Raw genomic sequence first — 27,620 nt, forward strand, 5'->3', positions numbered from 1 at the left:
CAATGAAATGTTTTCCTTTATAAGAGATGCCGTGGTCATTCTGTGTCTTCACAGCAGTAGAAGCCCTAAGACAGTGACTATCATACTTTATGAAGTCTCAGAATAGTGCAGCTTCCAAAGGTGCCTACAGCCTCTGGCCGGTTGCTAGCTGCTCAGTTTCCGCATCAGTACTTGTCACCTCTTTTAGAGTCAGTTAGCATTGGATTTACCAACTAAGTGGCATCTATGTGCAAAGATGAGGGGCTGTCCCTGCCTCTCACCAGCTGCAGCACTAGGAAGAGCGGCCCCTGCACCTCACCTGGGCAACACATTAGAGCTGACACTAATGGTACAGGTGTGGAAGAGCTAACCCTGAGAGCATGGAAGCAGGAGAACTGTCCCCCTCCCCATTGCTGCAGGAGGTGAATTAGCCAGGGCAATGCTGGAGAGCTCCCCCTGGTGGTGAGGACAAGGGAGGTAGGCTAACCAACCCTGCAGCTGCCCAGGCCCAAACCAGGGTTATGACTTGACCTGCCCCAACATCTACCCCATCTTTGATCTGCTGGAGCATGGGGACCTGACCCACAGACACAAAGCTGCAGGATCTCCACAACAGAGGGCAACAACAGGATATCCAAGAACAGTGCTAGTGAGGGCCCAGCATTGATGGTATAGTAGAAACCAGAGGCCTCAAATGACAGCAATGACTGCAATGAACACCTGCAAGTAATGGTGTGTGCACACAGGGGTGTACTGTGTCACTCACTGTGTCTCGCAGCAGCTTCCACGGTGAGATTTTTAATTGCCCCCCTTTCTCTCTATTTTGGGGGTGCAGAGGTGGAGGGCGGATTTGAAGGGAATGGGATCAAGATATATGATGTTGAAGACACTTAGAATAAATAAAAAGAAAGTTTAAATTTTTTAAAAGATGAAAGTGGAGCAAGTAAAAAATTACTTCATGTATGTAAATGTTTATCTGCATGTGAAAAGAGGCCTGTAACTCAGCCAAGGAATGCAAAGCTAAAAGCACTGAGCAACAGCTCACCCCTAACAGACTCTGAAGGAGGTAGCGTTGTTGGAGACCAATAAACTGCCATTGGGGATGTGACTGTAGGAAACACGTGAGGAAAGTGACTGGGAGTTCTTTAATGAAAGCCAAACACTCCCTATCTGTGGTCTGACAACCCTATTTCTGAGCACAGCGAATCTCATTCTATGATCCTGGGAGTTGGTGTTTGTCTTTGACAGAGGATTATGTGAGGATGGTCACGGCTGTGACGTAATGGTGAAACCAAACCAAAGGCCACTCAGACACCCACCCACAGTGGAACAAAAATTGTATATTCCTATGACAGAACACAACAAGAAGGAGCCATTGGTATCTGAACAAATGGGTGAGTTAAAGAAATTTGCTATGGAGTCAAAGGAGTCTGGCAACAAGTACCGTCTAAGTCCGTGTATGTGAAATTCAAAACCAGTCAGTATGTAAAGATGGAGGTCAGGAAGGAGAATGAGTATCCTGGGCAGTTGAAAATGTTCTACACCTTGACCTTGGTAGCAGCTATCTGACTGTTTGCATCGGTAAAGCTCAATGGAGACTAATACCAAAGATTAGCACACTGCACTCTAAAGATTAGAACAAGAAAGATCTCCTTACCTTTTCTTCTGTAGACTGCCCCCGTTCCTCACTGCTGACTGCATTCCTGGGTTGCATCTCCAGTAGAGTTCTGAAGAGTGTGTTGGATGTCACTGTCAGGAACTCTATTTCAGCATTGGGGTGAAGGCCATACAGTGCTGGGCTTTCTGGAGGCAACTTGTCCTCTATGTACTGGTGGTAACCAGAATAATCTAGGTAGGGCGGAGCTGCAAATCCTGGTGCCAACATGAGTTCATCTTCAATCTTCAACCATAAAGAAACACTAGTTATTCCAAAGTTAGGAAGGTATTATCATTTCCTGAACACAGAACATTAGCAAAAAGTCCCACTGTGATACTGTGTGATACCAGACTCCAAAATGCTTCACAACCAACACTGTGCTTTTGTTGATTACAACATCAGGCCCAACCACTGAGAACAGTTCCAAGAAACACAAACCATGTTTCTGAGGAAAGGTAATTTGCAGTGTGCTCAGGGCAGTGTGATACCGTACACGTACTATGAATAAGTAAACATGGCTGCACCATCACTGCCTACAAGTCAATGTTACATGCTTCAACTTACTGATTCTCAAACATGCCTATTTCCTAGAGAAGAAATCAAAAATGTTTGGTCATTAATTTGCCCAAGTAGGTGTTTTGAATATAAACTTATTTCATAACTCATTTTAGAATTGCTAGTATAACTTCCCCAGTATGATATAAAATGCTCCCCCATGTTCATGTATTAAACGTGTGGTCCTCAGCTGGTGGTACCATTTTAGACAGTTCTGCAAACTCTAGGATGTGGCTTAATTGGAGGAAGTCGGTCCCTTGCAGGTGTTTAAGAGTGTGTCCCTAGCTGCTCTCCTTTCTACTTGCTGTGAGGGAAATCACTTTCCTCTGTCACACCCATCCTTCCAGTGGAATCAGTTCACCATGGACAGATGCATCCTAAACTCTAAGCTAAGCCTCACTTCCTCGTGCTATTTTGACAGCAGTGAAATGCTGTTAATGTAGCCAGTGTAACATATTCCACACGATGTATCACAAAATGTGATACATATAAACTGTACAAATAAAAGGTTGGGATGACTTCCATTTTATAGGCCATATTATACTAAGAGCCAAATTACTGTTTATTCCCTAGAACCTTGGGAGACTTATGGTGAGGTCTGTGTTGCTACTTCAGGTCCATGGACTGAACCAGTGCTCAGGACACAGTTGTATGGGAATGAAAAGCCACAGCAATGTAACCTTTATTAGCCTGTCCACTTCACTGGGGTTTGAGGGAAGACAGGCACTCCATAGAGAGGGATGTTTTCCACAAAACTAAAGTGAACAGAAATAGCAAATCTATACACAAAGTAATCTTCAAAATGTAACCAAAGAATTTATGGACCTGAGTCTGCCCAGCAACGAACAGTCAAGTGCTTAAAATATTCTTGCTATTTTATTTCACATTCCTCTCATCCAGTTCTCTGTTCTTGGGCATCATTAACACCTCTCTTAATTTCCCCAGTCTCTTGTACCTTGGATTCCATCTACACATGCATTTACATGTACAAGGAAATTTTTTTTTTAAAGATCATTGTCCAATACAGCACTTTTTTGTCTAGATTTGGTAAATCATTTTCTGAAAAGATTTGTCTGCTACTATGTGTCTTGAACCACATCTCTTTACAGTTGTGTGAAGGGAGTTTCATGTATTCTTTCGATAATCTGGGATGATTACCCCATACAAAACACCTTGGAAATGGAAATCTTCATTGGAATTCAAGGCAATGAAGTAGGTGTGGTTTTCCATTCTGTTGTGTTGTGTGTCTTTGAATAATGGTAGATTATTTCCTCTCATAGTCCTAGATGGCATAAAGAACATGCAAACTTGATAGGGATTTTCAACTGCTGTCTGTGAACTCCAGGGCCATCTCTGATATTTGAGTCAGCATGTATACTTTCATTTTGTACCAGGAATGTTCTCAAATTATCTAACCTTCATCGTGCCAGACACAAATGTGAAGTGACCAGGGGAAGGAGCAAATGGAATTAGCTCACCACCATCATCATCATCACAAGCTTGCTCTATACATATCTATCATTTCCTGTTTACATATAAAGACTGATATAAATTTACATGTGATTACATCCAGAACATTCCAAACTAAAGTGCACATACAAAAGTTAATATCACCATCATTAGCTTGTGACAGGTAAGTTAACCAAAAGAAAAAAAGTAAAAAAGAAAAGCCGAAGTTAAACACATCCAAATGGAACTTTGTTCTCTACAAACAAGGGCTTGCTCCTTTGGTTACTACTGACAGGAAGATGAAGGGACTTCTGAAAGCTGCAGTTCAATTTACCCTTCAAAGAATTCTGAGTGCAGAAAACCCAATCAGCAGGGGTTTGGATGTTTGAGTGCAACCGTGTAGTGCCAGTAGGCTGGAAAGTGGTCTGTGCTTTGCCAGATGGTGACTAAGTGGTCTGTTTACAGACTAGGGGGTACGATTTTCATATCCGTCGAATTGCAAAGCAAAGGACAGCAGCAAACTAGGGAAAATGGCATTGCTTATCATCCTTAATGGCTTGTCGGCTTTAAAAAATTACAGATGTGTCAGCCATAGTGGCACATGCCTGTAATCCCTTGAGGCTACACAGCAAGATCTTACCTAAAAAGTTTTTAGAAACAAACCCTACCAAATAAATATTAAACATCAGTAAAATGGATCTCATGGTCACTGTGGCTGTGAGGTTTTATCAGTCGCCAACACCAAGACACAGAACAGGCTTTCCAGATGTGTGGGTCTCTCTGCCCCAGGAAAAGACGTGCACCTATTTTATGCACATCTTCATTTTTTTCTGGAAACGCAAAACAACCCACAAAGTACATGAACCAAACCTCAACACTTACTCCAATACTAAAGTGTTGAAGTTTGAGGAGGAAGGTTCAGTTCATAACATACATTTGTGACCACCTGACTTTAAAGAAAACCCGAACAATTCCTGTTTCTTTTTTGTTAAGAATTTACGTGTGTGTGTGTGTGTGTGTGTGTGTGTGTGTGTGTGTGTGTGTGTGTGAATACATGTGCATATAGGTGTGCAGTCATGTTCATAGGCCTAAGGAGGGCACTGTGTGTCCTCTTCCGCTTATCCCTCTGAGGTAGGGCTGTTCCTTTCTGTCTCTGCTGGACTGGAGGCCAGAAACCAGTGATCCTTTCTCTTTGCCACTCCTCGAGAAAGTTCTGGGATTACAGACATTTCTTTGTTAGGTGCTGGGATCTGAACCCCAGTACTCATGCAGAGCAAACACCCTTAACCACTGGAGCCATCTCTAAATCCTGATCAGATCCAGCCTTTCCACTGAAGGGCTGTTGACAAAACTGCTTCCTGTGGATGGGGCCATACCTGGATTCCTCTACAATGGGAACTTTTTTTTTCTTCAATGGAAAGGCTACTTGAGAAGATGTTTTAAATTCTCAAGGATTTAACCCATTATCAACAGACGTTTCTCCTAAGAACATGAGAAGATGATCAGCATCGTTGGGAACATGCAAACCAAAGCGACAGGACACAGTTTTATCCCATCAAAGTGACTAGAACAAAGAATGTGGGTAGTAGCAGTGTTAGTAAGGATGTAGAGAAAACAGAACCTTTGTGCATTGGTGGAAACAGTTTTGTGGTTTGCCCAGCCAATAATCAGTCACCAACTGACCCAACAATTCTACATTCAGACTTCCCTGAAGAACTAAACACAAGACCACACAAAATCTATACAGTTTTGCATAGGAACAGTATAATAAGCTGATATGAATTCACAACATGCCCCCACAGTTGGGCATGCCGGGCGGACCTAGACACTTCCACCTAGTTATTTCCAGTTCAAAATAGCCGTTTCCTGGTCAAAAGGTCTCGCATGACTAGGACCCCATGGCTTTGCGTGGTTGTATAAAGCACGCATACAGCCATGCATGGCACGGCCCACCCTTTATAAGCTGGCGTCATTCCCCCCTCCCCAGTCTCACTCTTTATCACTCTTTACCTTGACCACGTGTGTTTTCCACAGGCCTGTTCACGTCTGTCTCTTTTTTTCCTATCTTAATAAAACCTCTTGTGGATTTGTCAAGTTTTGGAACGTTTCCTCACAGGGTAAGAGCGCCGCCAAATAACTAACAATAGCCCAAACCAGAAGCTGGCAAATATTAAAGAGTCAATGGAATCATGCACAGACAAATCAAAGCTCCACATCATGAAACTGTCCCTAAGGATCTGAACTTATCTTTGTGGGAGTCAGATAAGAGTTAACATGCAGGTAGTGGAAGCTAGGAAAACTGGTAACTGCCAACTGTGCCAATTCAATGGGCTATTGTTCTTTGTTTTCATACTGTGTTTCCTGGGTGTGTGTGGGGGAACCAGCTACTTGCATGCCTCTCCAAATAGTCTTAGTAAAGGCAAGGAGCCCCTCCCTAATCTAGTGCAAGTCTGAACAAACAACATTGGCACTTGGTCATTTGGGTCCAAACTACATTGGCTCAGAGTCCTGTTGGGAGTTTCAGAAACTACTCAGATGTGAAGCCCATTGCCAGACTTTCTTTAGAACAGAAAAGTACACTTCTAATTTTCTTGATAATATATTTTACAAATAACTCATTGTACAAGGGTGTCCTGCATAAAGCTGGATTGGAAGTGAATAGCAGAACTGGAACTGTGATCTCCTGGATCATCCCCCATTCACAGAGCACACAAAATCAAGTGCAGACACACCTCATTGTTAAGGTGACTTCTGCACCAACTACAAAGGATTCAGAACTGCAACCAGTGCAGTGTGCAGCAGAGTGAGGCTGACTTTAAACCCACATTCCACTCTGCTGGCTTTCTCCTTTCTTTCTTTGCTTTTTCTTTTTTTCAATCTCTGAGAGCGTTCTTTTTTGCTTACATGAGGTGGTCATACCTGTTCTTTAGGACTGTACTGGGGAGCAATAACACATCACCTGTATGGTACTGACTGTGGCACAGGTGCTTAATACACATGTTCTATTCCTATTATCAGAAAGATAGCTCATGGTGAAGAGTGCTGGCTGCTCTTACAGAGGACCTGGGTTTGATTTCTAGCACCCACACAGCAAATTACACCTGTCTGTAACTCCAGTCTCAGAGAATCCAACACACTATTCTGACCTCCACAGCTACTGCATGCATATGGTACATAGACATAAATGCAGACAGAATATCCATACACATAAAAAAAAATTTAAAAAACCATTTATACAGAGTAGTGCACAATCAAGAAATACATATTGTGAAAATGTATACTTCATAATAAAATGGTTTCCCATTTACAAGCACATTGTTTTAGTATTGTCAGTGTTTAACCTGACAGCAAACACTTGAGCTGGTCATTCTTGTTTCATATATAATAAAAATACTGCTCAGAGGAGTTCTGTAGTAAGTTGGACTCTACAACAAATGTTAGAATTCTCATTCAGCCAGGGGCTGTGTTTCTGCTGTAAGCCTGGATTCCTAATTATTGCCTATGTCATCCAAATAGTTGGCACCGTATAACTTTTAGGTGGCCTGGTGCCTCCTTTCCCACAAGTAGTATACCATCCGTATTTGTTATTTAGCACTGCCAAATGTTTGTGTTACCTGAGAAAATGACTGTTTTCCTTAATGTTACTCAAAGGCTCTTTAAGGCGCCTTCCCATTAGAGAGTCATTTATTCAACAAGAAGCTCATCCTTCTGACAGTGAGACATCATTGAAAGGAATCTAAATCTTCTGCAAACAGTGGGATTTTCAACCTGGTCCATTCATGGGCTGCATTTTGATCATGTTCCAAAGTAGTAACGATATGAACTTCTAAGTATATTAACTGAGGTAAGAAGGGACAGAAGGGTAACCTGCAGATGCTGAGTGGGAAGTATTTGCATGAGAACAAAATAATTGGGATGCACAGCTTCTAACACGAAGTCAGCAAGTGCATTCATCCCCCCTGGTGAGGTAATGGTAGCACTGCCCAATGAGGATGCCAGCTTGTAAGTGAGGCATCTCCACCCTGAGAATTTCACTAGCTCTGCTGAAAGACTGGGAGCCTATGCTTCAGAAGGGCTCACACATACCAGCAATGCCTCTCAGGTTTCACCACCTGTATTTACTTTACAACCATTTGAATGGAAGTCTGGCCTTATGAAGCTTAATGAACTGTTTCTTGGGGCACCAGTAATTCTACCCTTAGCAACAGGCCAGAGCCAGGGTGGAGGCCACCCCATGAGCTCCCTGCTTGGCCCCTTGACCTCCACCATCCTTTGGAGAAATAAGCCTCTAAAGGTGGCTCTAGAGCACTGTTTATCTTTCATGTCTCCATGGTAACTTGCTCCCAGACCTTCTAAAGAGCAACTTCAGATTGTACTGAATTGAAAGTATCTGATGTGTGGAATCCTCATTAGGAGAAAGGCTGGGGAACTCCAAGTCAAAGGAAAATATAAAGAATGCTCACAGAGCAGAGAGCTCTAATTTTCTTTTTGTTGGCCAATACTATTTAAAGAAGTAAAAGAAAAAAAAAAAACATTCACAGTGCCTATTGTAGTGTTTGACTAGGCTCTAACACACTGTGTTCTTGGTACATGGTTAGGTAACCTCTTGAAATGGGCTGGAGGCAGGTGATTAAATCTCTGAAAAGCTTTCAGAAAAGCTATGAATAGAAGTTTGCTCAAATTAAAACCAAACACACAACAAACACTCCTCCAATACTACTCTAAATCAAGTTAGTATCTTTGGCAATGTTTAGATGAATTTGGATGGTGTAGGGTGCTGTTCTGATTTGGTGGTATCACCCCAAAGCCCCTGTGAATGAAGCCTTGGTCGCTAGTCTATGGCACTCTTGGAGTTGGTAGAACCTTAGGAGGTTGGAGTCCAATTGGAACAAATGAAGTCATTAGTGGCATGTCCTTAAAGGGGATATTTGGACCTCTGGCCTTTTTCATTATTATTATTCTTGCCTGCCATGAAGCAAACATACCTCCTAAGCCATGTGTTCCCATATTCATGTACTCAGCCACCACCCACTCAGCCATGGATTACAACTTCTTTAACCAGGGGCCAGAATAAACCAGCTCTCCTTTTAAGTTGCTTGCCTCAGGTATTTGGTCACAGTGATGGGAAGCTGATTAACACAAGGATCTTCAAAGCTTTTAAGAAATAACTAGAAAATGGCTCTTGTGGTTTGGTTGAGAATGGCTCCTATAGACTCATGTTTGAATGATTGATCTCCAATTGGTGACTATTTGGAGAGGATCAGAAGGTGTAAGCACCCTTGCTGGAGGATGTGTTACTGGGGCAGGTTTGAAGTTTCACAAGATTTGCACCATTTTAAGTTCTCTCTGCCTCTTACTTATGGATTAACATGTTAGCTCTGGGCTTTTCTTCCTGCCATACCTCTGCTCCACCACCGTGGACTCTAATCCTGCAAAACTAAACACAATGTTTTCTTTCATATGGTATCTTGATCACGATGTTTTGTCACAGCAATAGAAAAGTAAGACAACCCTAATCTTGAACACCATTTGAGACCAAGAGAGCATCAGGAAAGTAGAGCCACCACCTCAGCTCCTACAGCACAAGAACTAAGAACTAAACAGTTTCACCAGAAACTGTAGCCTGTTCTAGAACCATTTGATGCAGACATGAAGCCAATGCAATGAGAAACAAGGAGATGTTTGGTCTTAAAATTTTGCCAGTGGTAACTTAGCCTTCCTTGCAGGAGCAACATGGATTGTCATGTTTTTCTTTATTTTTAAAACCTAGCAATATTGTTTTGTTATCACACATAAAACAATAGGAATCCCATAGTCCTATAGCAATGTTATTTTAAAAATATTTTATTTTTAATATGTGTATGTTTCTGTGTGGAGGAATGTCCAGGTGGGCATGGTATCTGGAAAGGCCAAGACCTGGGTGCTAGAAACTGAAGTCAGGTCTTTGGCAAGAGTAATCAGTCCATGCTCTTAACACCTGAGCCATCGCTCCAGCTTTTTTTTTTTTTTTTTTTTTTTTTTTTTTACAGCTTCTTTGAAGCAAACCTCCAAATAAGCTCATCACCTCATATATGGTTGATATTCTCATTGTTTTACTGTCTGAGTCTTGAACACATTGGCACCAGAGATCACTTCCTAAATATAATACCAGTAGCACAGACACTGAGAGAAACAATTAATAAATGGGACCTCTTAAACTGAGCAGCTTTTGTAGAGCGAAGGACACAGTCAACAAGACAAAATGACAGCATACAGAATGGGAAAAGATCTTCACCAACCCCACATCTGACAGAGGGCTGATATCCAAAATATATAAAGAACTCAAGAAATTAGACATCAAAATACCCAACAGTCCAATTAAAAAATGGGCTATAGAATTAAACAGAGAATTCTCAACAGAAGAAGCTCAAATGGCTGAAAAACATTTAAGGAATTGCTCAACATCTTTAGTCATCAAGGAAATGCAAATCAAAATGATATTGAGATACCATCTTACACCTGTCAGAATGGCTAAGATCAAAAACACTGAAGACAGTTTATGCTGGAGAGGACGTGGAGCAAGGGGAACTCTCCTCCACTGTTGGTGGGAATACAAACTTGTACAGCCACTTTGGAAATCAATATGGTGCTTTCTTAGAAAATTGGGAATCAACCCCCCTCCCAAGACCCAGCTATACCACTCTTGGGCATATACCCAAGGAATGCTCAATCATACCACAAGGACACATGCTCAACTATGTTCATAGCAGCATTATTTGTAATAGCCAGAACCTGGAAACAACCTAAATGCCCTTCAACTGAAGAATGGATAAATAAATGTGATACATATGCACAATGGATTACTACTCAGCAGAGAAAAATAATGATATCATGAGGTTTGCAGGCAAATGGATGGAACTACTGTCTTAATAGACTTGCCATTTTATTTTAAATTGAAAAATTATAACTATGTAGTTGTGAAATACCATGAGATGTTATTATTACATTTATTGTTTGTGGGGGGGTGGTATGTGGTATGCATGTGCCCTCATGTTCATGTAGAAGTGTGAGTGTGGAAGCCCACACAATTTGTTGGAGGCAGTTCTTTCTACCACGTGAGATCCAGGAATTCCATTCAGTTGGTCTGGTTTATCAGCAGGCACCATTAACACTAAGTCACCTCAATTCCCCCAAAGAGATGTCCTACTCCAGGTTTACATGATGGGATGATTCAGTCCAGCCACTGAGTCCATCACCTCACAGACTTAAGTACCACAGTTCCTCTGAGCAAATATCTAGTAATTTAATAATTTTACTGATCAACATGTAGAATATTTTATGATTTATGCCAGAGGCAAAATAACAACAAAGGTAGGAAAGGAACACTGGATTGAAATCACAGGATTTATGCTCTGCTGAAGCTCATGCCCACACCCATGAGATTTGGGGCTAATCACTGTGCCTCAGTATTTTGATCTGTAGATGGAGAAACAGGGTCATCTCAGCCCAGTTCATAGAAGATCCAATGAGACTACATTTAACAACTTCCCAATCCCCCAAAAGGAGTACCAGAATATGTTTGTGAAAGGCCAGCAATCCTTAGGAACATCTAAGAATTACATGCATAGTAAAAAATAATCTGAAAAATTTTACAAATTTTTTTTTCTTAGTGTAACAAGTTTTAAAATGTCTTACCAGAGATGGATTCATGAACTCTTCTAGGTACACCTGGCATAGCTTACGATCCCAGGCATCTGTGATGTGGCCCCCATACATGATCTCCCCAAAAAGGTAACGGAGGTCTTCCCATGGGACCTGGGGGAAAACAGTAAGTGTTAGTTTCCTTTCCTGTTGCTGGGACAAAATACCCAGACAAAGCTACATGATGAGGGAGGGTTGCTTTGGCTCACAATTTCAAGTTAGTCCAATGGCAGGAACTTGAGTAACTGACCACATCATATCCACAGTTGAAATCAGAGGGGATAATTTAATGTGGCTGGTGCTCAGTCTACTTTTCCCACCCTTTATAGAGTCCAGGGCCAGGCCCACAAAACAGGGTGCTGCCCACAGGCGAGGAAGGTTTTCCTAGATCAATTAGCCCAATGAAGATAATTCCCCACAGACATGCCCACAGGTCAACCTAACTAAATAGTTCCTCACTGTGCCCCCCTTCCTAGGTGGTTCTAGATTGTGTCAAACTGACTATTAAAACTCTATCAAACCACACAAATGTTCACTTCCAGGCCTAGAATATCTAGAAGCTTGGCTTCCCATCTAAAGTCTTTATTATGTGTCTTGGGAAAAGAAAGTATCAGCTAGACAATTTATAGTTGGGGTCCACTTGACTGCCATCACTCTCTCAAAGACTGGCAGACAAATATCTTTTCTAGACTGACTCATGCTCAGCTGCAGCCTGACTGGGCAAGACTGTTGTAAGGGCAGTAACTACCATACCATGATTTATTCAAGAAATCACTGTATCTCCTCTGCTGGCTTCACAGAGTTCAAACCTCTCTCTGCTGCCCTTTTGCTCCCTCTAGGTTTGCAAAACATGCCAGTTTGTGATGACGCCTTTCTAGACAGGAACCTTTGTATCCTCTGTGGCAGTCTGTTGCCTCCCAACAGTTCAAGTAAAATCATAATTATAGCCTTCCTCATGGCATGATGTGACAGAACAGAAGTCAAACTGCTGAGGCCATTCCAATGTACTTGCTACAAGTTTATATGAATTTGAAGAAATGAACCTAAAGTGTGTCCTTCTCTTAAGCTGGCTTGATATGCATGAGAAATGGGAGAAGTAGCTAGACTATGGGGCACTCTCTATCACTCCACAGACACCTTCTGCAGAGCAGAACTGGATAGAAACAGACTGAATTAATGCCCCACATGTCAGTAGTCAATGTGTAGTTCCTTCATAATTTTGATCAGCTAGGTCTGCGCTTTTCAATCACTGGTTCTTTCTCCTAAACCTAATCTTTGTTTTTAAACCCTCTCCCCCTGTAGGGAGTGTGTTGTGCACAGGTGTGTGGGATTTGCATGCACGTATATGTGTACACATGTGGAGACCAGAGGCTCATCTATCAGGCATCTTTAATTGCTTACCACGATTTTTTTTTTTTTGAGCCAGGTGTTCTCACTTAACTTGGAGCTCACTGATTGACTGCCTGAAGGAGTTCTAGGTATTTACCTGTCCTGCCCTTCCAACACTCTGATTACAGGCACATACATGGGGAGCTGAACTTGGGTCCTGATGCAGCCAACACTTTAGTGGTTGATCTATCTCCTAGACCCTTGACTACTGTCTTTTAATACCTTCTTGTAAAGAACCATGGTGTATGAGTGAGAAATGTCCCTCATCATCTCTGACATTTGAATATGTGACCTCCCGTTGTGCTGCTGCTTGGGGAGGTTTAGGTGATGCAGACTTGTTGGAGGAAGTGCATCACTGGATCTCTGGGGGTGGGCTTTGGGATTAAAATCCTCGCCAGTTTTCAGTCTTCACTCTCTGCTTCATGTTCATGATGAGATGTGATCTCTTAGCTTCCTGCAGCAACACCTGCCACTTTCTGCCATGCTCTGGCATCATGGACTCTAACCCTCTGGAACCATAAGCCAAAATAAACTATTTTTTTTTCCTTATAAATTGTCTTGGTCAGAGTTTTATTTCAGCAACAGAAAAGTATCTAATACAAGAACATTTGTACAACCAAATAATAGGCACATGCTAACTTAATTCCCAAATTTGATAACTTAATGTGTGGCCAATGACTTGGGTCAAGACATCTGAGAGACATAACAGACTTTAAACACCTAAAGCTCTGTTGATCCTGGTGCCCACAGAAAGAACAGCAGGTCACAGTACAGTTAACCTGACCAACTGTGATGCTGATGTGAAGGCTGGAGACAAGGACAAGCCAAATCTCCCTTTCTCCTCTCCATGTCTACCTCTATTATATACAGAGCTCAACTGACATAGGACTGCCTTCCTGGACCCAGAACTTATGGACTGTTACAAAGGACATTGATGGAAGTATTGTCTATTTCTTCCTTTAGAAGTGTTAAGGGTAATTTTTTTCTTTCTTTTTTTAATTTATTCTTCTCTCATATAATATTCCAACTACAACCTCCCCTCCTTCCATTCCTCTCAGTTCCCTACCACCACCCCCTCCTCCAAATCCACTGCTCCATTTTATGTGTAATAGTATGCATAAAACATGCTAAGATCAGCTGGGACTGGTGGTGTGGGCCTATAATCCTAGCTACCCAGTACCCTGAGGCAGGAGAATGTCAAGTTCATGCAGCCTGGGCTGGAGGGGTAGTTCAAAGCAAGCCTGGACAACATAGTGATACCCTATCTCAAAAAAGCAAAGCCAAACAAACTTATTTGGAGGACAGCTTATGTGTCTTAGTGGTAGAGCACTTGCCTGTCATGTATGGAGCCTTAATTTCCATCTCTAGTACTGAAAAAAGAAAAGAAAAGAAAACAACCAAAAACCAAAAGACAAGCAAGGTAAACAATGAAACAAGGAAAAAAAAGATAGGGACTACAGGTCACAAACCATATAAAAACCATTTACTTTGAAATAACATATTCAGACTCTGTTCTGTGGGAGAAAGCCCCCCTGATATGTGTTGAGTGTGCATAGTGTCATGGCAGTCAAGCTGCCACCAAAACCTGAGAAAACACCATGGAAAACCCGTGACAATGGTTACTGAAAGAACAACAAACCACCGTTTCCTTAGACACATAGATAGGAAGTCTATAAACACCCTTCATAGACGGAGTGGTTCATAGTTCTGATTGGTTTGACAAATATATCTACAGATGCCACTTAATGGGAAAAGTTCTCCTTGTGGAGGTGAAGCTCGTTCGATCCTCCTTAGGAGCTAATGGTTCTTCTCTTCTACAATCCAATCATTTGGTTTCTGAGAGTTTACACAACTGTTGTTGATGAGGCATTTCCATTCCCATCTGCAGGTTTGGTTAGCAAATACAATCATCCATCTACCTTTAACTTCCAATCAAGGTGAATATCACTGAGAAAGTCACAACAAGGTGGCATCCTTATACATAATAATGACATATGCAGGAAATGCACCATTATTTATACATGTGACGCACTGTAAATTGCTTCCATCATCAGAACTAATTGTAGTGATTATTAATGCAGTGTTATGAACTGTCAGAACTGCTGTATGTAATTACATTTGTGCAAATGCTTCATTACCTGCCTAATGAATCTAGCATATATGCACATGTAAACCACTGTTTTTGTTAACATAATGAAGGACATTTTTTTTTTTTCCATAAGCTACTGATGTAGAACTGGTTTGACCTATCTTATGAAAACCTTTAATCTGGTTTGTTTTCACACTTGGCAGAAAGTGCTTATGTCGTGTTGACTATTTCAATAACAGCTTCAAAAAGGAAATTATGGTCTGTTCTGATAGCAACCAAAGACTGATGGATTCAGTCCTCTCCTTGAAGGGGTGATCTGACCACAGCACTTACATTAGGGCTTGCTTCTAAGTAGTTGTAGAGGATGTTGGCACAGATGGTCAGGTCTCCAGGGTTGAAAGGATAGCTTCGGCTCCAGCCCTGGGGGCCAAACCTCAGTCTCCCTGCCACACAGGCATGGAAGTAGCACAGAGAAAAGAGGATGCTTTTAAATTCCTGATCCTTGGAGCACATCTCAAGTGTATCCTGGGAGGAAAGACAAGACATGGCTGATTAACTGTCTGCACCATGTGTAAGGGCAAGGGCCTGAATTCTCAATATCCTAGTGGGTGGCTTCAGAATGATATACTAAAGTTTTAATCACAGCTGTTTGTCCAAGACAAGTGGAGACCATTTGGCTTTTGCCAATATGCTGAAGAAAGAGGAAGGCATTTTCTTTTGAAACAGAGTCTTATATATCCCAGACTAGCTGGGACCTCACTGTATAGGCATGGGTAGCCTTGAAATCTGGATCCTTCTGCCTCCACCTCCCAAATGCTGGGACTACATGCCTGTGCAACTGCACCTGGTTTATGAGGCTATGGGGATAGACTCAGGCCCTTGTTCACTCTCCCAGCTAAGCAATGCTCCCAGTTTGGTTTTCTACTTAATGTCTCTAAATTCTCTAGAAAACAGGGCCACTCATTTTAACTATGCTAGTATTGACTGGTTTTCCTCTGTGGAACAGCAGACTGTAAGTGACATGATTCTAGAGTCATCTTTAGCAGAATGCTAGTTAGTCACAGCTCCCCATTCTTCCCAGTCCCATGGTGACTAAGATCATTTGTGCACATGGTCACCCACTGAAAGACTTCCCAAGCTACTCCTGAAGCCATAGGTACCTTACAACCAAGGCTCTGCTGACAGATTTTGAGAAGTGGTTGGCATAATTTCTAATCCATGTCATTTGCTTAAAAGGAAATGGTTTGTCCTCATCACCACTTTTTTCTGTGGGCTAGAAACAATGATGGCCAGACAACCCTGGCACCCTCGAGTCGGGAATGGTGGGGGCGTACATCAGTGGAGTGCATGGATGACATGTCAGACCAGCCTGGTATGTGGGAGAGAGCACCCCGCCTCCACCTTGTTGTCATCACTGTAATCTGAGTCTGTGTGTGTTCATTGTGTGCTACAGGGGTTTGAACCTAGTACCTCACTCACACATGCTCGGAGTCCAGTACTTGGCTCAAACACCAAGCCCTGCTTTTTTTAATTTTTATTTTTATAATAGCCATTTAATCTATACCTTAATTAATCCAGGACACATGGCCTTCCAGGGAACTGGGGAAGAATTATTGTTGAAATGACTGAGTGGTATAAGGAGCTCAGGGTGTTGACCAGATCTACAGGATTTCTGTACATTGGGAGAGGGGATTGGATCCTAGTAAATCACATTGCCATGGCTAAGGCCCCCAGCAGTGTCAAATAGCAGAGGTAGAAAACATCAGATCTATTGCTGAAAAGTACTCAACTATTCTCCAATGCAGCAGTGCTATGCAGCCACATCACAAGGCTATTTAGGAGCCCCGAGAGAAGTCCATGTCTGGCCTCTCAGGGACTTCTGGATTGGGTTTGCGGCTATGGGCCATCACTGGGGAAGTGTTCCATTTCTGCTGATAGTACTTGCAGCAAAATTAGCTTTGCTAAATATAATTTTGGAATTGCCTGGCTACATATAGTTCAGAGCCAAAAGAATCTTCAAGTTGCACTAAATTGGGCCATTTTTAGGTGATTCATGGGGATAAGTGTGTATGATGACCAAAAATAAACTTTTCCACAACTATACATCAAATAAAAAGCAAGATAGTAAAAGATGACAAACGATGTAATTTTTAAGGCTCTAAAAATGCTATCTTTAAGTGTGTGGTATATCTAAGAAACCAACTGTATTTGAAATTTCATATCAGAACTATAATATAACAAGATACTAAGTAGCCACTTGCATTAATCACATAAAACCTAAGGCACTATACCAAGTACAGTAATTCAATCTATTATCATATATAACTTGGTTTTTCTCCTCAGTGTTAAAAAAGTGAGCCACTGCCCATTTGGTTGTTCTGCTGGCGTTAATTGTTACAGGAAGAAAATGTGAACCAGGCATTTCTGACAGTGTGGTTCTATCTACCCCACATTTTGAGGCAGTTGTGCATTCACACACCAACTGATGAGCAAATGAATATCAGAAAACAGGCAACCAGGGTGGGGTACAGCTCAGTTGCTGCAGTGGGCTTGGTCCCCAGCACAGCATATACAGGACGTGGGGGTGAGACTGTCATCTAAGCATATTGGTGGCAGGGGTAGGAAGATGAGAAGTTCAACATGTCTCAGCCACACAGAAAGTTAAGGCAAGCCTACACCAAACCATGCCAAGAAGACACGAAATAAAAGGTTAAAAAAGGAAGAAAAGAAAAATACACCCATGTTTCTATAATAGTGTTACTGGCACTTGACCTCTGACTTTATATGCTAACTTTCATAAAAAGTTCCTCATGGAAGGAAGAAATCTAAACTCTTACTCTAAAAAGTATGGTTAGTGTTGGCATTCTGGCTGCCCCTTGGGGACCTGCCTTGCATCCTGAAGTAAATCCTCAAGGAAAAACCCCTCCTTCTTCCTCTACCCCTTCCTCCCTTTCTCACCATGGGGTGTGCACGCCTCTGCTTTCTCTTTTCCTCCCTTTCTCTTTCTTCCTCTCTCCTCTTCCCTCTCTTTCTCTCTCTATTATAATAAACTCTCCATGTGGATGCTGTGACTGCATGGTATGAATGACTTTCCACCGTGCCACGCCACTGCCCACTGCGTCTGTATGGTTCATCTCCCTCACCCATCCGGGTGCCTTGGCCCCAACCCGCCAAGGCCCTCTGAGCGCTGTATCATTATAGTTAGTTTGTATGAAAAGAACCCCAAATGGCAATCCTTTATAAATCTTCAAGGGCAGATACCCTTGAGCTGAAAGAGGTGTAGGTTGGCAGTATCCTGCAAGAAATGGTTCTCTTGACATCTTGGTCTCTTAGTGATCAAATTTGCAGAAGCATTCAAATGCTTGAGGAAGTCAAATGCTAACATGAAATGAATTTTGTTCATTTTCAATGCGTATGCTGAAGTTTGGGTGTAAATTCTAATTTAAGAAGAGAGATTACAAAGATAGATTTAGGGGTAGGGAGATAGTTTGGTGGATAAGGACTCATGCTGGGAGAGCAAAAAGACTTGAGTTCAAATCTCCAACACCCATGTAAAATTTAGATATGACAGTGTGGACCTGCAACCCTAGCACTGCAGGGTGGAGATAGGTGGATCACAGGAGCTTGCTAGCCAGTCAGCCTGGTCAAAATGGCTGCCTTCAGGTTCAGTGAGAGACTCAGCCTAAAACACACACACACACACACACACACACACACACACACACACACACAGAGAGAGAGAGAGACAGACAGACAGACAGACAGAGATAGAGGAAGACATCTGGCATTATCCTCTGACTTCAGCATAGGTGTGTGCTCTTGCACACATGTGTATACATTCCCCATGCATATAACCATGTAACACGCACAAACACACATTCACACATGCACCCCTCCCCCGCAAAATCCTATAGATTTAAGGCAGTGTGATTAAATTTGGCCTGTGAAGTAAAAGTAGTTCTGTTATATCCAATACACTGCTATTTGTTTCACAAATTCTGTAGTTTTCATAGTTGTCTGCGGTCAACTGCAGCCCAAACAATATTCAGTGGAAAATGCAAGGAATAAATAATTCTCGCATTTTAAACTGCTTGTTTAACAGTGTTATGACTGTTCCATTTTACCATTGTTAATCTCTTACTGTGGTAAATTTGCAAGTTAAACTTTATCCTATATGAGTACATATGTATGTATAGAAAAAACACAATTTATGAAGTATTGGTTTCCAGTTTCTACTGGGCATCTTGGCACATAAGCTACAAGGAAAAGGTGTGACTCAACATGAATTTGTGGGACGTGTCTTTGCAAGTCAGCAAACATGTTCCCTTTGTCACTCCCTGTTCTATAAGAACATGGTGTAATGACAAGGATTCACATGGGGCTGGGTGGTTGTCGCACAGTGTGGTGACACACACAAGCTTGGAGGGTGTGTTAGCGACTTTTCTGTAGCTGTGATGAATCAGGACCAAGTCCTCCTATAGAAGGAAGTAGTTTAGCTTATGGTTCCCAGGACATAAAAGTCTATCGTGCTGCAGAGTTAGGACAGCAGGCTGCAGGCATGGAGGTATGGGCAGGGAGCTAAGAGATCACATCTTCAACCACAAATAGGAAGCAGAGTGATCAAAATGGAAGCAGGGCCAGGTTATGAACTCTCGAAGCCTGTCCCCAGTGACAGACCTCATCCAGCAATGTGCACCTCTCGTAACCTCCATGAAGGGTGGCAATGACTGGGGACCAAGTGTGGAACCTATAAGCTTCATTTCTCATTTACACAACCACATGACCTGCCTCCAGAACTCTCATGTAGCAAGGATATTTTCCACCTTGTTTAAGTCAGTGTTGTCTCATTAAGAACATCTTCCAAAAAGAGCCAACTCTGATTCTGATAAAAGGGTTCCAGGAGCCCATTTGCAGCCAGCCAGGGCACAGGGACTACCTCCCAGTGAGATGACCTGTGATAGTTAACAGTGACTGTTAGTTGATAGGATCTAGGATCACATACAAGACAAGCCTCTGGAAATGCATGTGAAGGCCTAGCTAGATTAGGTTGTCTGAGGTGGAGAGACCTACCCTAAATATGGGCAATTCCATTGCTAGGCTGGGGTCACAGACAGGGAATAGCACTCATGGCTTTCTGCTTCCTGACTGTGGTCTCAATGAGACACAGCACCTCTTGTTCTGGCTGACATGTCTTCCCTGCCATGGTGGACTGTATGCCTAGAATTGAAGCCACATGGCTTTTGACTGGGCAGCAACACAAGAAGTATCTAGAACATGATCTGAACAAAAAATGCCTTCTGTTCCAGATGTTACAGCAAGCCAGCATCTTTGCACTTTTCCTCTGTGTGGGTTGTTAAAATAGGCTTGAATAGATATTCACATTGGTGAATAGATTAACTTCCTTTTGCTTCTTAGGGTCAAATTTAGTCTTAGTTTTCAAGAGAACTTTTTCTGTTAGAATGACGTTTGTGATGATATTGTGTCCCCCAATATATTGTGCATCCTAATAAACCTATCTGGGGTCAGAGAACAGAGCAGCCATTAGATAGACACAGAAGCCAGGCATGGTGACACACACCTTTAATCCCAGCACTTGAGATCTCACGTCTTGCTTGGGAAAGACACACACCCTTAATCCCAGAAAGTGATGGTAGGAAGCAAAAAGTTATATAACATATGAGGACCAGGAACTAGAGGATTTAAGCTTTTAGACTTTTAGCAGCAGTTCAGCTGAGATCCATTGGGATGAGGACTCAGAGGCTTCCAGTTTGCAGAAATAGGATTGGCTGAGAAGCTGGCAAGGTGAGGTTAGCTGTGGCTTGTTCTGCTTCTCTGATTTTTCAGCTTTAACCCTAATACCTGGCTCTGGGTTTGTTTTTACTAATAAGACCTTTCAAGATTCATGCTACAGATGTTTTCTTCTTTAAAGATATTAAAAGTCCTTTCAATGAATATAGCTTTCAATTAATATATGTAGTGGTACAGACAGCAGTTGATAGAGCCTATACTCTCTTTTTCTTTTCCTTTTTTTTTTTGAGACAGGGTTTCACTGTGTAGCTTTGCATCTTTCCTGGAACTTGCTTTGTAGACTAGGCTGGCCTCAAATTCACAGCGATCCACCTGCCTCTGCCTCCTGAGTGCTGGGATTAAAGGTGTGCCCTACCACCGCCCGGTGAGTCTATACTTTCTTGAACAAGTTTGAGCAAGTGGTCTTAACTAGAGAATTCACATAGGCTTTGAGGAAATCTTTCCCTATCAGCATAGTTTGAGATCATGCACTTCCCTAGGAAGATCGTCCAAAGTTGCATCCTTTTCACCAAAATGCTAAAGGATAACTGAACAGAAGCCTAATTTTTCTTTTCTTTTCTTTTTTAGTTTTTCGAGACAGGGTTTCTCTGTGTAGCTTTGCGCCTTTCCTGGAACTCACTTGGTAGCCCAGGCTGGCCTTGAACTCACAGAGATCTGCATGCCTCTGCCTCCCGAGTGCTGGGATTAAAGGTGTGCACCGCCACCACCCAGGCTCAGAAGCATAATTTTTCGCGGAAGGAATATTGTTATATATAAGGACAAATCTCTCAGAGAATATAAACATAATGTGTATAAATTTTAAGTATCAAATTCCTGTTCTATGTGTATTTTTAGAACTTGATTCTTAATATTATCATTCATAAATGGCCAGAAATTGTGAGATGATTAAAAAGACACCTGCCACAGTGCACAGAACGAGCACATTGTAAATATTTAACATTCAATTTGATTTTTTGAGTGTCTTATTAATACAGACTATAAATTACATAAGTAAAGAATTAACTATATCCATCAACATTTTATTCACAAGGTAGCAAACATATGTGGTACTTGAGTGTAATTACTTCCATTAGCTTATAGGGAGTGGCACTACTAGGAGGTGTGGCTTTGTTGGAGTAGGTGTGGCCTTGTTGGAGGAAGTCACTGTGGGGGTGGGCTTTGAGGTCTCCTATGCTCAAGCCACTGTTCAGTATCTCAAACCAATTCCTGTAGCCTGCAAGAAGTAGAACTTTCAGCTCCTTCTCCAGCACCATTTCTGCCTGCATGCCACCACGTCCTGCCATGATGATGATAATGGACTAAGCCTCCAAAAATGTAAGCTACCCCAATTAAATGTTTTCCTTTATAAGAGTTGCCATGGTCAGGCTGTTTCTTCACAGCAATAGAAACTTTAACTAAGACAGTAAAATTCCCTCACCGAATTTGGTATTGACGCTAAAAAGTATAAGAAAAAAGTGAAGCATGTTGACATGCTTTATGAGAAATAATATTCCTAACAGAGTACTCAGTATTTATCACCAAATCATATGTAATTCCTCCTTAGGCCTTATTCTGTAGCACGACTCTTAAAAGTTCTTATTAATAAAATCAAACCTGAGGCCAGTTATTGGGGTGAATGCTGGAAGATCAGAGACACGGAACAAGCCACAGCTTCCTCACCTCACCAATTCCTCAGCTGGTCTTGTTTCTTCAGACTGCAAGCTTCTGAGTCCTCATCCAGAATGGGTCTCAGCTGAACTACTGCTCCAAAGCCTAAAAGCTTAACCAGCCAAATGCTTCTAGTTTCTGGTCTTCACACTTTACATATCTTTCTACTTTCTGCTGTCACTCCCTGGGATTAAAGGCTGGATTTCTGGGATTAAAGGCATGTGTCACTATGCCTGGCTGTTTCTAATGCGGCCTTGAACTCAGAGATCCAGAGGTATGTCTGTCTCTGGAATGCTAGGATTAAAGGCATGTGCTACCACTGCCTATCCTCATGTTTAATATTGTGGCTGTTCTGTCTCTGACCCCCAGATAAGTTTATTTTGGGGAAACACACAATATTTCGGGGAACACAATGCCACCACATTATTCCACCCTAATAACAGCACTATTTATCAAAACTTACCAAGAAATTAGAAGAATAGCAGCTCATGGCAATATCAGTAAAGGAAACTCAAAGACTGGATTGTGGTCCAGTAAGATACAACAATTTGGGTGAAGAAAATGATTGTAATTATATTAATTTGCATGTACTATTATTTGGGAAGAAAACAAAAACACAAATAAGGATGCTATAGTTTCAATGTGAAATATGCTGCACAGCCTCCTGTGTTTACTACCTGTTTGCTTGGTGGTGACATTTTGGGAGGCTGTGGACCATTTGGAAGATGGAGCACAGCTGAAATGGGTGGGCTGCTAGGGAGTGGGCCTTGACGATTATAGGTCAGCCTGGTTCCCCAGCCACCCTCCCTCCTCCTTCCCCCTTTCTCCTCCCTCCGTCCGTCCCTTCTTCCATCCCTCCCTCTTTCTTCTTCATGACCCTGCCATGTTACAAGGAGTCCCAGCAGCAAGCTCCAGGGTAATGGAAGGAGCCCCAGTCGCCATGCCTTTCCTACCACCATGGATGCTATAACCTCAAATTGTGAGCCAAGATAAAGCCTTACCCGCTCAGTTGCTTCTTGTCAGTTATTTGGTTGCAGTGACTAGTACCTACTATAGCATTTATTGTAGATATCAGCCAAAAATAGTGGCTTTCAACTTAGAAATATCAAAGCCAAGTCTACAGTATCACATTGGCACTGTACCTACGCTGTCACTGTTGTCCTCAATAGCTCTGCTTTCTGTGCCAAGACACTACTTCATTGGGTACACATTCCAGAAGCAGGTTCTCAAAGTTACCTAGGTCATGCTTTATTTTCTTAACTTTAGATGAAACATACATATATTACCAGTCATTAAAATAGCAATAGGTGAAGTTTCTTCCAAAGAGGAAGACATGAAAATAGAATAGGGGACTATTTGGGAAGAGGGAGGACACCAGTAAGAGGGGGTACAAGAGAAAGTAATGAGGGGATGGATATGATTGGTGTAGTTTATATACATACATGAAACCCATTACTTTACAATCAACATATACCAATTTAAAAAGAGGGAGAAAAAAGTGCCCATGAGCACATGTGGGCACATACACAGACATGCATGTACATGTGTGCACACACACACCAAAGATTTCACTTCTCCAGTCTAAATACGATGCATGAGTTGATGAAGGCCCTGCACTATTTTGAGAAGACACCAACTTATTGTCAGACCAGCTGCAAAAATCTGCTTTCTTACCTGATCGAAGTTGCACAGCGCGGCATGTAGGCTGGCCAGCATTCCTGTGGGGGGCTCATTAGTGATCTTAATGGAATTTTCCAGGAGGCCTTGAGGGATGATGTGCTCGTGTGGGGAAGGTGCAGCCTCAGCACTCAAGAACACCCTGTAATCTCTGTGACTCCCTTGGCTGAATTTTTCAAGGAGTTTCTCCAAGGTTCCCAGCCACTTGGCTACCAGATGGATATTCTGCAAGACAGCAGGGCTCGTGACTCCTGTGCCATTTTAGGACACGATTTGCACTACAGTATGAGAACTTTTTCCTGTATATAAATATGTTGACAACTCAGCCATGGCATGTTTCTGGCCTTGAATGCACAATGTACGCCATCATGCCCTGCTCCTTTATTTTTATACAGGGAAAGAAAAGCAAACCCAGGTAGACTGGAGCACTGACTGCATTAAATCCTGTAAAATCACTGTCTTTGGAAAGCTGAGTCCCCTAGTCCATGTGACCTATTTCGAACAGTGACCCACCAATCACTTCTGAGATGGAGTTGCCTACAACTTTGCTTTGTTATAGTTCAAACCCAACTGCTGAGACATATCTGGGTTAGTTTAATAAAGTATAAGCTCTAACAGGCATAAGTGTATCTGATCCCTTACTTTATCTGGAAACCTCCTCTATTTAAATTCCTCATTAGCATATAGACTCAAAAGATGGAAGGGAAGAAAGGCTAGCTAAAAAGAGCACCATCCCTCATTTGTAAGATGCTCTGTGTATTCCTAACATACTCTGCTTCTTAAATCCCAGCAGTCAGTAAATTTCCCCTTCCTCAAAGACTCATACACTTCCTCTCTCTCAACATATTTTTTGCTTTGAGTTTCATGCATTGCAATTTTGATCTTCCAATGTTATTTATTAGAGTGAGTGTGTGTGTGTGTGTGTGTGTGTGTGTGTGTGTGTGTATGTGTGTCTGTGTGTATGTCAGAGATGATTAAAAGTTCACTCTTTTCCTTCCAAAGTGGGTTGTAGGTATTGAAATCAGATTGTCAGGTTTTCGACAGCAAGCACTTTTACTGAGCTTCCTGACTGACCCTGAAGAAGTTTTGATATGGTGATTGAAATATCATACCTATATGTATGTAATTATTTCCAACAGAAAAAAAAGTAAAAAAAAAAAAAAATGGAAACAGCTACAAAAATGGGAAGTCAGATACAAACGGGAAGGGTAGCAGAAGTCTTCTCTGAAATTTGTGTGCAAAAAGATTTATGCCAGTGTGGTCATTATTCACTTTCAGTGAATATCATATTTCAGTGTTTCTAGTGGTAAACACTGGTCAAGCAGGCATTCTGGGTTGAACAGTGAACCTCCAGAACAAATATGCCGAAGCTTGAACTGGACTTCACAATGTTGTCAGATTTAGATATAGAGTTCTTTCAAAGGGTAATTGATGGTTTTTAGTGGTGCTCTTACCCTGTGAGGAAAAGTCACAAAACAGAATCCACTAACAAGAGTTTTATTAAGATGAGGAGAAAAGGATAGACTTGATTAGGCCTGCTGAAAGGACATGTGTGTGAAGGGCGGGGGGCCCGTGGGGGCTGTCTTTTAAAAGCCAAGCTGCACCTTCGCACACAGGCCCACGTGGCTATTCCACGAATGCACATAGATCACATGGTTGTGATTGTGCTGTGCGCTTTACGAAACCACACAGCCACAGGGTCATGGGTCATGCAGAACTATGACCTGGAAATGACTAGGCAGAAATGACTAAGTTTCCTGCCATGCATGTGCTACCAAGGGGGCGTTGATATGAAGTCACAACATTCCCACATGGTTGGGCTTGCTTGGCGGACCGCCTCGTTATTTCCGGTTCAAAATAGCCATTTCTGGGTCAAAACATCTGGTGTGACTAGGACTCTGTGGCTTTGCATGGTTGAGTAAAGCACACACGCACAGCCATGTGATCTATGCGCATGCATGGAGTGGAGTAGCCACACAAGTTCCTGTACACATGCGCGGGCCCACCCTTTATAAAGCTGGTGCCATCTTGCATGAGCTCACCCTTTCTCTTGACCACGTGTGTTTCCCACAGGCCTGTTCACGTCTGTCTCTTCTCCTATCTTAATAAAAACTCTTCTGTGGATTTGTCGTGTTTCAGGATGTTTTCTTGCAGGGTAAGAGCGCCAAATAACTAACAGGTGTGGCTGGGATTCCTATCAGTAATTAAGGCTAAATAAAATCATATTCGGATGGCCACTCTCCTTCAGGGACAAAGGACTCAGAAGGAATTAAGACCTCATCTCAGACTTATAGCCACTCGAGCTGTGAGGAATTAAGCATGCGTCATGTAAGCCAGTCAGCCTGGTACTGTGCCACACCATCTCTGTGTGATACTCCAAGACTCACTCACTTTCCTCACCTCTACATGGAGAGCAACACTGACCCTTGAGCTTTGCCATAGTGACTGGAGACCGGGTATTCCATGAGATGCCTCAAGGACCTTCAGACAGATTGTATCACACACCAAATTACCAATCATACTGATAGCTAACAGGGCTTGCTGAAGGGACCAGTCCAGATCCATGGTCCCCCAGAGCTGGCCTGTGTTGCAGGGTCTCTGGAGGCTATTACAATTGTCAGCCAAGAAGATTACGCTGGAGGACACTGGGTTATAGAATCTTAGACCTGTGTGTATCTGCTCTAGAAGGGACTATAGGAATTGTCTACTCTTAATTTCTTAATTTACAAACAGGCTACATGACTATTTAGGGAACAAGTAGAGTTGTAGAAGAATATACATAATTCATATGTTATATGTGTGTTGTATTATATATATATATATCACATATATATGTATGTTCATGTGTACAGTGTTCTGTCAACTTTGAAGTGACATACAGTTTTCCACACTATGACATTAGGATGGCCATCTCTATTAGCTTGCTCATCCCCATCTCACCTAGAGGTCTTGTGAATGTGAGGGGTCTGCAGATCACCTTGCCCCAGAATAACGGCCCCTCTCTGCTGGGCAGAGCAGCAGAGCATGGCCTATCCTTTGGGTTCATACCAGGGCTTTCCATGAAAGCCTCATACTCACCTGAAGGATGACCCAGTGTCCTCCAGTGGCAGCTTTCTCCAGTGCCATTTCTGCCACCACCTCCTGACCTTGCCCTAGAGACACATTGTGGAATTTTCCAGAGTCAATTGTAAACCCAAGTCTTTTGCCTGTGGAGAATACAACATGGGGGTGGGGTGGGGAGAGAGACAAATGTTAACTTGAGAGGTAAGTCTGAAAGTCTATGGGTCTAATATACATTTGTGGTCACAGCTGCCACCTGATAGGTCACCTTCCTATGCAATCCTAATGACCTCTCTATTGTTTCCATTGGCATTATTTTGAGTTCTCTCCAGCTGTCTCCCTACAAGCATTTTGAAAAGCCTGTGGAAGTCGGTTCCTTTGGTTTTATGATAATGAAGCTTTTGACATTTTGATAGATGGCAGCATTGTTAGTGAGCTTTCTAAACTCCTGCAGGAGTAGGAGCTTTTCCCTCAGAAAAAGGAGCAACATGTGGTAGATATCGCATCCGTTTTGAAGGGATTGGCTCATTGGGTAAATGTACTGGCTCTCACCTTGTGAGGCTGCATTTAAATGGAGCCCAGGCAGGTCACAGCTACATTAACCTGGTATTCCTGGAGCAGGCTGTGGGG

At 42.3% G+C, this 27,620-nt stretch overlaps 1 protein-coding gene across 1 annotated transcript in view; it reads right to left on the reverse strand.

The window, feature by feature from the left end:
• Positions 1-27,620, reverse strand: part of Dnah11 (dynein axonemal heavy chain 11) — a 316,498-nt gene that overhangs the window by 5,712 nt on the left and 283,166 nt on the right. The window contains exons 73-77 of the mRNA XM_036205362.1: positions 27,009-27,136; positions 23,928-24,155; positions 15,132-15,323; positions 11,315-11,434; positions 1,637-1,879 (exon numbers count right to left, since the gene is read on the reverse strand). Coding sequence (XP_036061255.1) covers positions 1,637-1,879; positions 11,315-11,434; positions 15,132-15,323; positions 23,928-24,155; positions 27,009-27,136 — 911 coding nt within the window. The remainder of the gene's footprint in view (positions 1-1,636; positions 1,880-11,314; positions 11,435-15,131; positions 15,324-23,927; positions 24,156-27,008; positions 27,137-27,620) is intronic.

This window comes from Onychomys torridus, chromosome 14 (genome assembly GCF_903995425.1).
Source record: "Onychomys torridus chromosome 14, mOncTor1.1, whole genome shotgun sequence".
NCBI lineage: Eukaryota > Metazoa > Chordata > Mammalia > Rodentia > Cricetidae > Onychomys > Onychomys torridus.